The sequence below is a fragment of the Leptosomus discolor genome, chromosome 3 (genome assembly GCF_034619465.1).
Source record: "Leptosomus discolor isolate bLepDis1 chromosome 3, bLepDis1.hap2, whole genome shotgun sequence".
Lineage (NCBI taxonomy): Eukaryota > Metazoa > Chordata > Aves > Leptosomiformes > Leptosomidae > Leptosomus > Leptosomus discolor.
In genome coordinates this window covers 12,940,844-12,953,076 of record NC_141393.1, presented here as the reverse complement: position 1 = coordinate 12,953,076, position 12,233 = coordinate 12,940,844, and the positions used below count along the sequence as shown (strand labels likewise).

The 12,233-nt window shown below is 42.2% G+C and overlaps 1 protein-coding gene across 1 annotated transcript in view; it reads left to right on the top strand.

Annotated features, from left to right (window-relative positions):
• RCOR1 (REST corepressor 1) overlaps nt 1–8,473 on the top strand; it is an 83,685-nt gene extending 75,212 nt beyond the window's left edge. Inside the window, exons 9-13 of the mRNA XM_086461947.1 lie at nt 1,999–2,193; nt 3,185–3,262; nt 3,996–4,053; nt 4,598–4,827; nt 7,429–8,473. Of these exons, the coding sequence (XP_086318073.1) occupies nt 1,999–2,193; nt 3,185–3,262; nt 3,996–4,053; nt 4,598–4,827; nt 7,429–7,470 (603 nt within the window). The 3' untranslated portion in view covers nt 7,471–8,473. The remainder of the gene's footprint in view (nt 1–1,998; nt 2,194–3,184; nt 3,263–3,995; nt 4,054–4,597; nt 4,828–7,428) is intronic.
• The last annotated feature ends 3,760 nt before the right edge of the window (nt 8,474–12,233 follow it).

The window sequence follows — 12,233 nt, the reverse complement described above, 5'->3', positions numbered from 1 at the left end:
ATCCTCTGCTTTTACATGGCTTGAGATGCCTTGGTCTTTTTACACTGTAAAATCTGAACAAGGGGAACTTGTTTGTATTAAGTGTTTTGTAAGACTGAAGTGCACTGGATAGCAGTTGCATATCTAAAGAGGGAAGCACTGCTAAATCCCTGCGTTTTAATTCTCTCCGGTTTTAATGAATTAATTTAATTCTAGAGAGGTGTGCGGCCAGGAAAGCAAGAGTTTCCAAGAATAGGGTAGATGTTCAAATTTTCAGAGCCTGTGCGATACCAGTGGGGCCTGGAGGCATTCGGAGCTGTCAAAAACTGTTCTGCTGGCTTCTTGTCCACAATACAAAAGAATCTCACATTCTCTGAACTGTGTAAAACAATCATTTGAAACCGCTTTCATTTCTCCGTAATGTTGAGGCTTCTGGGGTATTTGTGCTGCAGGTATTGTGTGTTGGTCAGCCTACAGCCTGAACCTGTTGTGAGGCACTACTGCATGATCCTGTGAAATTCTGTACGTAGATGAATATGAAGAAATCTGAAACGTCTGTCCGTGTTGAATAATTTACCTGTCTCAGTTATCAACGTGCTTGCTTCTGAAAGTGGAGTGCAGAGCTTACCTCACCTGTTCATAGCTAAACCAGTCTGGTTTCTCCTGCTCCCCACTCCCTTCTGCAAAAAAGAAATAGGGTATGTATCCTGCAACAGCAGTAGCTGTCTCTTGCTCCTGGGCTCGCCTTAAGCATCGTCTCTCATGGAGTCCTTTGCACTAAAGGAGGGAAGAAAAGGATTGAGAACAGGCGGTTGTCCACATTACTGCTCCTATGTAGCTCTGGCCTTTGAGCCCACAAAGAGGGTGCAAGCTTTTATCTGCCAGCAGCCGTGCTAGGGTCCTCCAGTCTTCAGGAGACAGAACCTCATGCTTATGTGTGGCTTTGTGCTCAGCCTCGTGTGGGTTTGAGTGAAGGTGTTCTAATGCTCACTAGTGAGCAAATGCTGCAAACTGTAGAAACTACACGTAGCTGCAAATTAGGAGGGAAACAATAGTGCTGAGTGAAGCCAGTGTGTTCAAAGCTGGCAGTGATCAAGAGGAGGATTTTAGATGTGCGGCCTCCCCTCTCTGCTTTTTCTCTCTTCTGCCATGCTTCTTCTGTGTTCTTGGCCAGTCTCCAGCCACTGGGTAATAAATCTTGGGTATGATTTGCTTGTTGAAAATAACTTCTGGAAGAAATGGTTTTGGTATTAGAGAATCAGATGTGCTTTTGGAGGATTTGTAGTATAGTATCCTAGCTAATCTATCTGTTAGAGGTGTGCGCCTAATTCTTTGCTTTAGAAGGCATAAAAATTAGTGGTGTGTGCAATATTCCCTTTTCCAAAGGAGACTTAAATTTTATTTGTGGGCAAAACTGCATCAGTTTAACGGAACAGTGGATATATTAGTGCTATGCAAGAAAACTTGGCTTCCAAGAAACTGCATAACGATCCAAGAATTACTTTGTAGTCACCTTTCTCCTTTATCCTTAGCCTTTAAATAAATTTGGTTTATTCATTCTCCTGTCTGACATGTAGAAAAACAAGTCTCTGTAAGCTCTTCTAGTTGTGTTCTTTCCCTGTCTCCAAACTCCACTTTTTTCCCCTCTGGTGTTCAGTTAAACTGATGTGTTCAGGCCTGGTGATGAAAGCAAGAAGAGAGGTTTTGAAGTGTTTGAAAATAACCAGAATATTTAACTGCTGGGAAATTGGGCTTGCCTCCCAAAATGAGAATGGGCAGAGAAGACAGCCAGTATCTCTGTAAACATTGAAAGCTGCCTAGAAGAAAGGAGAGATTTGTGTAAGACAGTGTTTGTATGGCATGCCACTTCAAGCAAAAAAATGTCTCCCTGTTTGCAAGCTACCATTTTCATTCTCCAAACTTTGACGATGGCTCAAAGTCACAGAATGGCAGAATGGTTTGAGTTGGAAGAGACCTTTAAAGGTGATCTAGTTTTGTAAAATGACTGCTGTTTGCCAGGTGCCGCCCGCTGAAACTGTTCCTCAGGTGAAGAAGGAGAAGCACAGTACGCAGGCTAAGAACAGAGCGAAGAGGAAACCTCCCAAAGGAATGTTCCTTTCCCAAGAAGATGTGGAGGCAGTTTCCGCCAATGCGACAGCTGCTACCACTGTACTCAGACAACTGGACATGGAATTAGTCTCAATCAAACGACAGGTATGGATGGGAGAGTTCAAGAATAACTGCTGCTTCTGGTGGTAGTGCCTGTCACAGTCTGCAAAGTTTACAGGAATTTGTTGCTTGACAGTGATGATGCATGTCATTATGTGGCTTAATTGACAAGCTGCTAGCCTTGTGCTATAAACTAGTGCAGCCCTGTGTTTTACATCTCATGTTTTAGTTCTACGGGCAAGTCTGCTTTATACCTAAATTGAAGCAGGAAAAGTCCATAGCACTGACTTGAAGGAATATTTGTTGGCACTTAGTTTCTCACAGTTCAGAGTTCCTTACATTTTAACTCTGAACTTCCTTCAGGTGACATTGGTTTCGGCAGTATCTGATTTCCGTCTTCAGCAATCAATTTCCTGTGCCTTTTCCTATGTTACTTTTGGAACGGGCAGATATGTTTGTTTTATCCTTTCTTAGACAGGCATCATACCAGCTTTCCTACTGACTTTTTACTTCCTTGATGGATCTGCCTTTTAAACAAATGTTTTTCAAATACCTGCTAGTAAAGACAGGCTTACTACATGAGTTTGTTTCCTAGATCTGAACATTTTCACTGTTTTTAAAGCAGAGATCTGGCTCAAGCTCTTTATTAAACTTAATAGAATTGTTATTTTAGCCTAAAGCCTTTTTCTTGGCACTCTGGGAGAAGCAGAGCTCTGTAGCAGTCTTTGATTCAGTACTTGCTGTGAACGGGGCCTTTCTTCTTATGCTGGGCTTTATACAGACCTGGAAGTTGGGACAGTTCTTGCTCCCAACAACCTGCAGACAGGATAGAACAAATTAAATGGGATCTCCTGATGTGCTAGCTGCTCCAGCATTCCTTTATTCCAATACAACAAACTTGCTCTTTGGAAAAGGGAGGTTGTGAGGAAAACTGGAATGCTGAGCTTGTGGGCTTCCTGCTGGGGCTGCTGGAAGAAGACTTGTCCAAAGATTTCTTTTTTTGATCATTGCTCAGGGGATGAAACTTTCTTTTCAGATTCAGAATATCAAACAGACAAACAGCGCACTCAAAGAAAAACTTGAAGGTGGTATAGAACCATACAGACTTCCAGAGGTAGGACCGTTTTCTGACCCTTGTTTGTTGTGGAGCTAAATGCAAATCTGTGTCTATATACCAGGGCTACTCATGTTGCCAGTAAACTAGGACCAATGTCCTATTAGTTGTCAGTGTGACAGTGTGTCAGTGTGAATCAAGACCATTACCGTGTTCACTGTTGTGTAGTGGAAATGGGAGATGGGAGTTGAGAAGAGCGAGAAGCTTTTAACATGTGAAAATAGTTTCTAACAGAAGTACAGGTATCCCAGATACACCATGTTTTGTCAGTGTTGTATCCATATGCCCTTGTGAGAGAGGTAGTTGCTTTGCTCTAAATGCTGAGAGACATAGGCGAGGATGTTAATGGCCCGTCTTTCTCTTGGCACTTGATGTTTTTGCTGTTTTCCTTCCAACTCTGGCACCACAAGCTGGAAATAATTTGACCAAGATTACAGAGGGTGTCTGTGATAAAAACAAGTAAGTGCTCTGGAAAGAGTGTGGCTTTTGGTTATCTGCTCAGACCATTCCCTATCTTTTTGTATTACCGTGACTTACAGATGCAGCATATCTCTCAGCTGAGTAGATGCCATGTGCAGTGCTTTTTACGTTGAAAACATTGTTGCTACTAAAAGGAATTATATAGTTTGACTAGCAGTTAATTCCCTGTATTTTTGTGAGGTTTTTATGAGCTACATACAAGTGAAAGTTGTTGCTTATGTAAATGAAGTTACCTAGTTTTTTTGATGTCTAGGTCGTTCAGAAATTTAATGCACGTTGGACAACGGATGAGCAGCTTCTTGCTGTGCAAGGTATGGCACTACAAGTCTATTTGTTCCTCAGCTGGTGATAATCAAAACTGCTGCATTTCAGAGCTCTGTTTCCCTTCGGTGGCTAATGAAGGGGTTTGACATTGCTGTGTATTAATGCACAAAGAATGGATGTCACCAAAGGAGACGGTATCACCCCTTCCCCTCCTCGGGCGGTATAAAGTGCACCATGTGAATGTTTGCAAATAATCTCTACTTGTCCAAGCTTTCAGAAAGTGAAACTCTACTGGAGTCGATGCTATCCGTTTTGTCTGTGTAATATCTCAAGTAGTACAGGCAGATGTACCCAGGTCTTCTAGATTTGACTCTGTCCATCTTTACTACACTTCTGTTCTCTTCTCCAGGGTTGGTCTTAACTGTGTCTCTTGCCCAGTTTAGACTTTTTTTCCACCCCCTGGCTTAATCTGAGAAAGGCTTGAAACCTTGATAGAAGTTGAGCTTCAGTTCCTTATCCTGTGACTTGAGCCTGATTTGTGGTCTTTGTGGAAATAACACGTTACTTTTCTTTTTCTTTTGTTGCTTTTAGCAATCAGGAAATATGGCCGAGACTTTCAGGCAATCTCTGATGTGATTGGAAACAAATCTGTGGTGCAAGTGAAAAACTTTTTTGTAAATTATCGACGTCGCTTCAACATAGATGAAGTTCTACAGGAGTGGGAGGCAGAGCATGGCAAAGAGGAGACAAATGGAACCAATAGCCAGAAGCCTGTAAAATCCCCTGATAATTCCACTAAAATGTCCGAAGAGGAAGATGAGGTAAATCCAATTTAAAAGTCACATAAAATTCCCAATCTGAGCTCAGTTCAGATAGATGTGTGTGTGTGTCTGTGCAAATGGCTTTGCAAAAGCCATTTTTGACAATCTTCAATCCGAGCATATTTCACTTCCTCTGGATATACAGATTCCAGTACTGATTGTGGGAATTGGGAATTCCAGACATACATGAAAGTGGAAAGAAAACAGTTAATTTGCAGTCCTCTGGCAGTATCCGTGTATCATCAGCACATGGACATTTTAATGCCTCTTGCTGCCGAAAGCCCATACGTCTTTATCTCACTTGGATGCTTTCCCCGCACTCAGTTCTCCAAGCTGTTCTAGGTTTGGCATTGTGGGACCATACAGTCTTCTGAGGCAAAGCTCGCTCTTTCATTTTTGACGATGGAGCAGTTTCACTCGGGGGAAGGGAAGAAAGCTATAAACAAGGCGAGTGTGTGAAACGGTTCACTCTGGAATTGCCTATAGACAAAATTTCCTTGATTTTTTTAAATCAGTGTCTGTGAAGACAAATTCTAGAAACAGCCTCTCCTTGATGAAGCTTCATGGAGATAATGCTTCTCCAGGGACAATGTGTGTTTAAAGTTTAACTAAGAGACTGTGGAGTGTTTAAATATGAAAGTTAGTTACAAAAATGTAAAATTAACACAGTCTTGCAAGAGAAGACCCTGCTGGAGGTTTGCATTTTAAAAATGTCTATTTTAGGGCTGTCTTAGGCCTGATTTTGTAAAACAGCTTGGCACAAAAGCCTTATCTTCTAAATTCAAGCACAGTCAACAAAAGACAAATTTTGGTCTCACATGGACTAAAGGCTTCTCAGTGTACTGTATATTTCTGTTACCCTGATTATGGTTGTCTCAATTGTACGTTGCCATTCAGGTATTCAGAGAGCAGAACTTCATTGCTTCACAAATCCTAATAATGTATTAATCAGAGATGCCTATGTTTGGGGACTAGGTCCAAGGGTATGATAGGTGAACAAAACCAAACTCAAAAACCTTGTCCCCTCAGAAGGGTGTGGGTGAAATTGTCCCATTCTTCCAGAATTGAGAGGTGGAGCAAAGCAGCAATGATACTAGTATGTAGCCACCCATTTGAAAGACAAGTGGCTTGTGTCACTACCTTTTCTTGTGAACAGTGGAGTTGTATCTGTTGGAAGTGCAGAGTGCTTCTTCTCTGAACCCTCTGAGATTCTTTCTGGATTGAAGTGCACCCTTGGTTCTGAAAGTTACGGTCAAAAAATGGGAGTCTTGCTTGAAATAGGAAGAAAATGTGTTGAGTTGCAGCAGGAACTGTAGTGCGCTAATGTGGCCAAATGTGTTGATACTGGAGCGTGAGGATCCTAGACAAGTTAGCTGAGGAGGAGAAAGGAGAGTGGAGCCATGACAGAAAGGTCTGGTGAAATGGCTGGTGGAGCAGCAGTTGTGATCCCCAAACTAGTGATGGAAAGTGCCCCGGCTGGAGCTGAGCAAGTGCTGTGTGGTGGAAGGGAGACCAGAACAATAGGCTGGTGGGAATAATTGCAAAGCCTAGAGGAAAGGCAGCTATTGAGAGTGTTGAGCGGTTCACTGTGCCCTGCAGTATAGTAAAGGATGAGGGCAGAGCCTGCCTGCACCAGGCTGACACAGGCAGGAGCCAGGCAGGGTGGCAATGAGCTGCCAGCCCTGACATACCATGTATGCCTTACACTAGCACCGTGTGACTTGTGCTTCTTGGACAGTAGGAACTGATGTGTCACAGCTGGGAGGAGGAAGGTGCTGGCAGCATGGAGGGGATTTTAGCTACAAGTCTACAGCTTTTTACAAGGAAGGGACACAGGGGTGTCACACAGTGGGCATGTCGTGGCCACCACGCTCTCTGAGCACATCAGGCGTTGCCTCTCAGCCTGGCTGTAAACGTGGTGCTCCTGCCTTCAGAGGCAGCAAAAGCACAGTGCTGACTGGGTGCCTGTCTGAGCAGTTCTGGGGGCAAAGTGAAATGTCATTGGGGTCATCACAGAAGTGATATATATGGGCTAGGAGGGGGGTTCCTCATCTCTCCTGAGCTGTGCAGTACCATGCAGCTGGTGCCTGCTCTTGAGAGCACTTGCACAGCTGGCTGGTCAGGTCAGGTGGACTCAGTCAGCAGTAGTCAGAAGACTTTGCTGGCCTAACACTGAAGTCCCTTGGGTGCTTTCTTGCTTAGCATGCCTTGTGTACCTGGCTGCCAACCTAGTAAAAGCTTCGTCAGCCCTCTGACTGCTCTGGGCTTTCCCCTTCAGTGTGTTTTCATAGCAAGTGGCCACAGTTCCTTTTTTTTTTTTTTTTTGTTTTGTTTCTTCCTTTTGAAGGGGGGAGGTGAGACTGCTGATTGTAAAGCAGCTTCAACTTCAGTCTTAATTCTCAAGTGTTTGCACTCCCAACAAGTCCTGGTGTGGCTCAGAATAGGGGACGCTCTTGCAATTCCTCCCATGTGCTAGGGTTATCCGTCTTGCTGTTTTCAGTACCATAGATCTGGGGTGAAGTTTGGAGATGCAAAAAAGCCTATGTGTATTCATTTTTAAACTAAACGTCTCCTTTTTCTTCCCCCTCCCCTTCCCTCCAGGCTACTTCTGTTCTTGATGTCAGATATGCATCTGCTTCGTGAGAAGGTGCTGTAGCCTAGAACAATTTGTGTTGACTACTGTGTTATCCAGGATATCAGGTATTAGCAAACCTCAGACAGCCATCTGCATCATATCTGTGGACAAGCAGCTATTACCAAAAAAAGGCAAACGCTTCCAGTCCTGTGCTACATCTGCCTTAATCTCCCCTCATTCCTCCATACTGCCTCCACTTTTTCAAAAGCACCCCGGTAGCTCAGCTTTCCATTTCATCAACGTTCTGCTTAAGCATGGGGATTCCTAGAACCAGTAACACCTGTCTGTAAATTTTGACCAACCTGCAAAACAAGGAGCTCCTTAGCAGCCCCACAGTAACTCTACACATTAGGAGTTCTTGTAATACTTGGTCCGTAGGGTATAAGTACGTATTGCTGCATGGCCTTGTGGTCTCCGCTTCCTGTGTATTCTTACGATGACACTATTATTAGCGAGCTTTCTATAAAGGAGAGGCCTGTGCACATGCCAGTGGTGTCAGGTTTGTTCTGAAATGACAGGGCATGTTAACAAGTAATCTTGAATAATGCAAAGTGATAGGAAATGTTGTTTTTAAGGTTTGGTCAGTCCAAGGTTGTAGATGCAACTCATTACACTTCTGGTTTGTGCAATTCTTTCCACTGTATTTGTGTGCTCTTGCTTCATAGAAAGCTCCCTAATTGAGCATTTTATTCCTGTATATTTTAATGGCTTTTATTTAGTGCAAAAGGGAATACGTAACCTGAAACTGTTTGATACGCTATTTAACCCCTGGCATTCAGCATTTGCATTGTAACTTGTTAAATGAGTGCTACACAACTTTCTTTTTCCTGATCCTCTGCGGGATTAAGTCAAAACAACTTTCTCTGGTGCCTCTCCTTTTGGAATATGTGCCTTTTTACATTTGGCTACCATAGGTCACTTTCTGTCCCAGTGTCTCATTCCTCTTCAGAGCGCTGTTTGCCAAAGACATCAATCTACTTCTCCCACTGGAAGTCTGGATGATGGTTGGAGAACGAAATTCAACCTTCAAGTAGTTTTTGGTCTTTCAGAAGTTTACTGGAGAAGAACCGGGTTAATTTCATTGGCCATTTTAACCCTTCTGAAGCACACATCGCTTTCATGTTCTGAACCAAAATATGCAATTTAAAATCTAAGAGGTGCTTTTCCAAATACTTGGTGCATGCAGCTTTCAAATCCCCAGCCCTCTGCTTGGATGACCTGTGCTGTGGCCTATCTAGCTGACTTGAGCTGGAGCTGTCCTTGAAAGTCCTGTATGTGAGGACTTTGCACCTTGAACAAGGGTAGTTCCTGACTGCTGAGCAGACAGTGTTCAGAGAAGCTAGAAGCAGCAGTATTACTTCTTGTCCAGTGGAAAGCTGCAAAATAACACTAGTCACAAAGCATTTAAAAATGGTTAATGATGTTGAAAGAAACCACAAGGTGTCTTTGCAAGTGGGGGAAAAGGACCTTTTTTGCCTCTACAGAGGGTTCAGACCAAGACAGCATGCAGCAGTGTATGACACCAGCTGCAAGACAACCTGAAATGAGCGAGTCCATGTTCTGGCCTACAGCTGAGGTGCTGCAGCTCAGAGTCTAGCCCTGAACTTGGTGCTCACGTTTGAGCTGCTGGGCTGTGCCGTGTTGTGTGGTGTGATGGCTCTGTTCTCTCTGCCTAAATGAGGTGGGCTAACAGAGCCAGCTGTGACTGCACCTCCTGCAGTGTAGCCACAAACCAGGGAGAGGCAGGGGAGGCAGCCTCACGTAGCGCTGAGGTGGTCTCTTCCTTGGGCCTTGTGTGAGGAAAGTAATTCAACATCGGAAACTGAGCAACAACATGCAGGTGAAGGACCAGATAGGCATTTCTTAGGGCAAGCTAGAGTGTGGAATCCAAAAAGGGCCTGTTTCAGCCACTTTGCAGCTGTATCTGAGCACTTTGATTCTGGTAGCTCCAGAGAGATCGTTTGAGATGATGAGAGGATACTGTCCTCTGTATGGGAAACCTATAATCCCGAGTTTGTGGCAGCATCGCTCCAGCTGTTGATGTGAACTGGCAGCTCTGACAGTGACCCTGCAGATGTTCCTTCAGTCCTGTGCCAGCTGGAGTTGGGAGTCTCTTGTGGGAAAGGACACTAGTTGTTAGCCAGTGTGAATTAGGATTAAAGACCGGGCAAATAGCACTGTGAATTCAGCTGACAGTTCTGGTGTAAAGCAATGCCACTCATTACAAATACTCTAGTATTAAACCTCCTGCTGGTAGCAGTGCACGGAGACAGGTCCTCGCCAGCATGAGCGGGTTGTGTGAGCTTGCATCCAAGCTGGTGAAACTCATCGGGAGAGGCTTCTCCTGGCAAGTTAAGTTACCTGTGAGGACTTTTCATCGTTTTTTGCCCTCATATCTGTCCATCTTATGATCAGAAAAGTTGTGTTTTGGCTTCATCCCCAAGGGGTAGGGGGAAACATGTATAAATTATGATATTAGGAAGAAAAAAGTTGTTTCATTACTTTTCAGTTGACTGCTATCTTATTGTAGTCGATACATACAACATAATAGCACTGTATTTTAAACATTTAGGTTTTTACATTCTCTTTAACTATATTTTTTAATGCGATAAAATAATTTTAGCTTTTGAAAGTTAAATGGTTTGGTCTTATTTAGGTGAAGACTCTCTCTTTCTTTTTTTTAAATGGGTCAAGCATTAGATACATCAACTGGTTGCATTCTGATTAGAAGGGTCCACAAAGAACTGCATAAGATAGAATATTCACTTAAATTTTGTTTCTTAAACTATCGATGTGAATGTCATAATTATATATATTTTGTGGAAAATGGGAAATTATTTCTCCTAAGTATAAGTTATTGTGCAAAATACGGTATCGTTAAAGAAAATGATAGTTTAAGTTTTAGTTTTAGAAATCTTAAAGATATAAAAGTGTATTGCATATGCATAAACAAATTTCATTTGTTCTATTTAATTTTTATGTAGTTGTGTAAAGTGCTAGGTAACTTCTTTTTTCGCTTATCCATTAAAACAACCTTGTTACTTGAATATTCGTGTTTAACTGGTTTGAAACAGTGATCAATTTTTGTAATATAATCTTATAACCAAGGGAAAAAATACATGCCTCAGTTGTGCTTAACAATACAGCAACAATGTACAATCAGATGCTTAAGACCATAGTAGCCATAACTGGTAGTGCAACCACAATGGTTGTGTCTTGATATATTTAATACCAATGGGGATAAAGAGTTCTTAATACATTTTTACAAGTTTGCAACCAGGAAGACCCCATAAATATCCACTAGAACACTTTTTTAATAGTTAATGTAAGAGTGAAACTCTTATTCTCTTAAAGCAATGTCCTGACAAACGTTTTTCTTTCCTGTACAAATACATCTGAAACATTCTGTATTAAAATATGCTCATTGTCACTTTAAATTTCAGTTTTTATTCTCTAAATCGCTAATATGCTGTTGGTATTCTTGCACACCAAATATGAGCCAAACAGTGCATTACACTAACTTGATCACTGGATTTGTGAACATAAATCTCCAAGTCAATGAAATGCAAAAATGTAGTGGGAGATTTTTCTGACAATGCATTTTTTCAAGTCTGTGTAAAGTTATGCATAGCCCATTCAGCAATGAGTGGCCTGATACTTACAAAAAAAAAAGAAAATAAAAATGAATTTTATTAGCTCCAGCTTGTCTTCAGCAAGTCAAAATCTAGTGATCTTGTGCAATGCCCCTAAAGCAAATACTTTCTGCCACTCCCTGGATTAATGCAGCTTTTCCTGTTGATAGTAAAGCACAATTGCAGTGAAAGTTACAGTTCAGAAGATGGAAGGTCAGTATAGTCTATGCATGTTGTATAATAATGAGTGTTTACATTCATATTCTCCTAAAATAAAATTTATACTGGAGTGTATAGTATTCCATTATGTAGATTTTATCAATTTTGTTAACTGCTTATAGATTGCTTAAAAGAAGTTTTTTCAAGATTTTAAAAGATGTATAAGGTTAAGTTTGCAAATATAATGGAAATGCTGTATAGCTTTTGAAGTGATAAAATACTCGTTGGGGTTTTAAAGAAAGTATGTTGTAATAATGCTGTTGTAAGTAATATTTTAAATGTCTTTTTTGCCTGTTTTCTATTATTCAGCACACTTACTGTGATGAATGTTCATAGCATTATAAAATCGCTTAGCCACTGAAAAGTAACATTTGGTTTTGAATTATTTTACTGTATGAGGAAATATAGTAAATTCCTTTGTGAAATTCTACATAGTTCATTTTTCTATGATTTCCAATGTTTGCTGACATCAAATAAAATTTTTTCAAGCCATTGATGTAATAAAATACGTAGTAAAATGTTATTGATGTAAAAGGTGGTTCTGATATGTAATTGATCCCCTGCCATTCAGTTTTTGGTCAGGAGCCCCAACTGGGGTTTGCCCCGTCCTGCATCGCACGGTCTGTGTGTAGATGTCTCAGGAGGCCCGAGCAGCCTCCAGCACGGTGCTGCCATGCAGCCGAGCGCTCGGCAGCGCTGCTGGCGCGGGCATCGCCTTCAGCCAACCGGCAGCGCTGTGGCGAGGCAGCTCTTGGGTTTGGGAGGTGGTGGGACTGGGGCACTGGCTGGTCTTGAGGGGGTAGAGCCCACCTTGAGCTCATAGGGTGTGGATGGAGACTAGCTGACAGCGTCCTCGCTATTACAGTGAGGACCTGAAGAATAAACTGCTGTCTGCTGCATGCGAAGAGCTAGCAGTTGGC